At 71.0% G+C, this 372-nt stretch overlaps 1 protein-coding gene across 1 annotated transcript in view; it reads right to left on the reverse strand.

Annotated features, from left to right (window-relative positions):
- MFSD12 (major facilitator superfamily domain containing 12) overlaps window positions 1–193 on the reverse strand; it is a 28298-nt gene extending 28105 nt beyond the window's left edge. The window contains exon 1 of the mRNA XM_010003417.1: window positions 112–193. Within this exon, the coding sequence (XP_010001719.1) occupies window positions 112–193 (82 nt within the window). The remainder of the gene's footprint in view (window positions 1–111) is intronic.
- Between the last annotated feature and the right edge of the window lie 179 nt (window positions 194–372).

A 372-nucleotide genomic window follows, 5' to 3' on the forward strand; every position in this document is an offset into this window, starting at 1 on the left:
CCCCCCCCCCCCCGGCCCACCCTTTGGCCCCACTCCCGCCACGAAGGCACCCCAGAAAGGTACCCCGAAGCTGACTCTGCACCCCAGAAGAGCATCTCCAGGGCCACCCACCTGCACCCAGGACACCCTGCAAAGACACCCCTGCTTTCCCCACACGGGGCACCCCAGACAGGTACCCCAGCTCCCCTCCCATGCTCAAGGCTGAACCCACCCTAGGAAGGCCCCCCAGGACCCCCCCAGCCTGGGGCAGGTCCGGCACCCCTGGGGCCACCCTGAAGAAGCCTCCTCGCTCCCGCTCCCACTCGAGACACCCCGGCGAGGCTCCCCCGGCCCGTGCCCGCACCCACCGGCGAGGTGCCAGGATTTCCTGCG

The sequence above is a fragment of the Chaetura pelagica genome, unplaced genomic scaffold, assembly GCF_000747805.2.
Source record: "Chaetura pelagica isolate M959 unplaced genomic scaffold, ChaPel_1.0 scaffold498, whole genome shotgun sequence".
Taxonomy (NCBI): Eukaryota; Metazoa; Chordata; class Aves; order Apodiformes; family Apodidae; genus Chaetura; species Chaetura pelagica.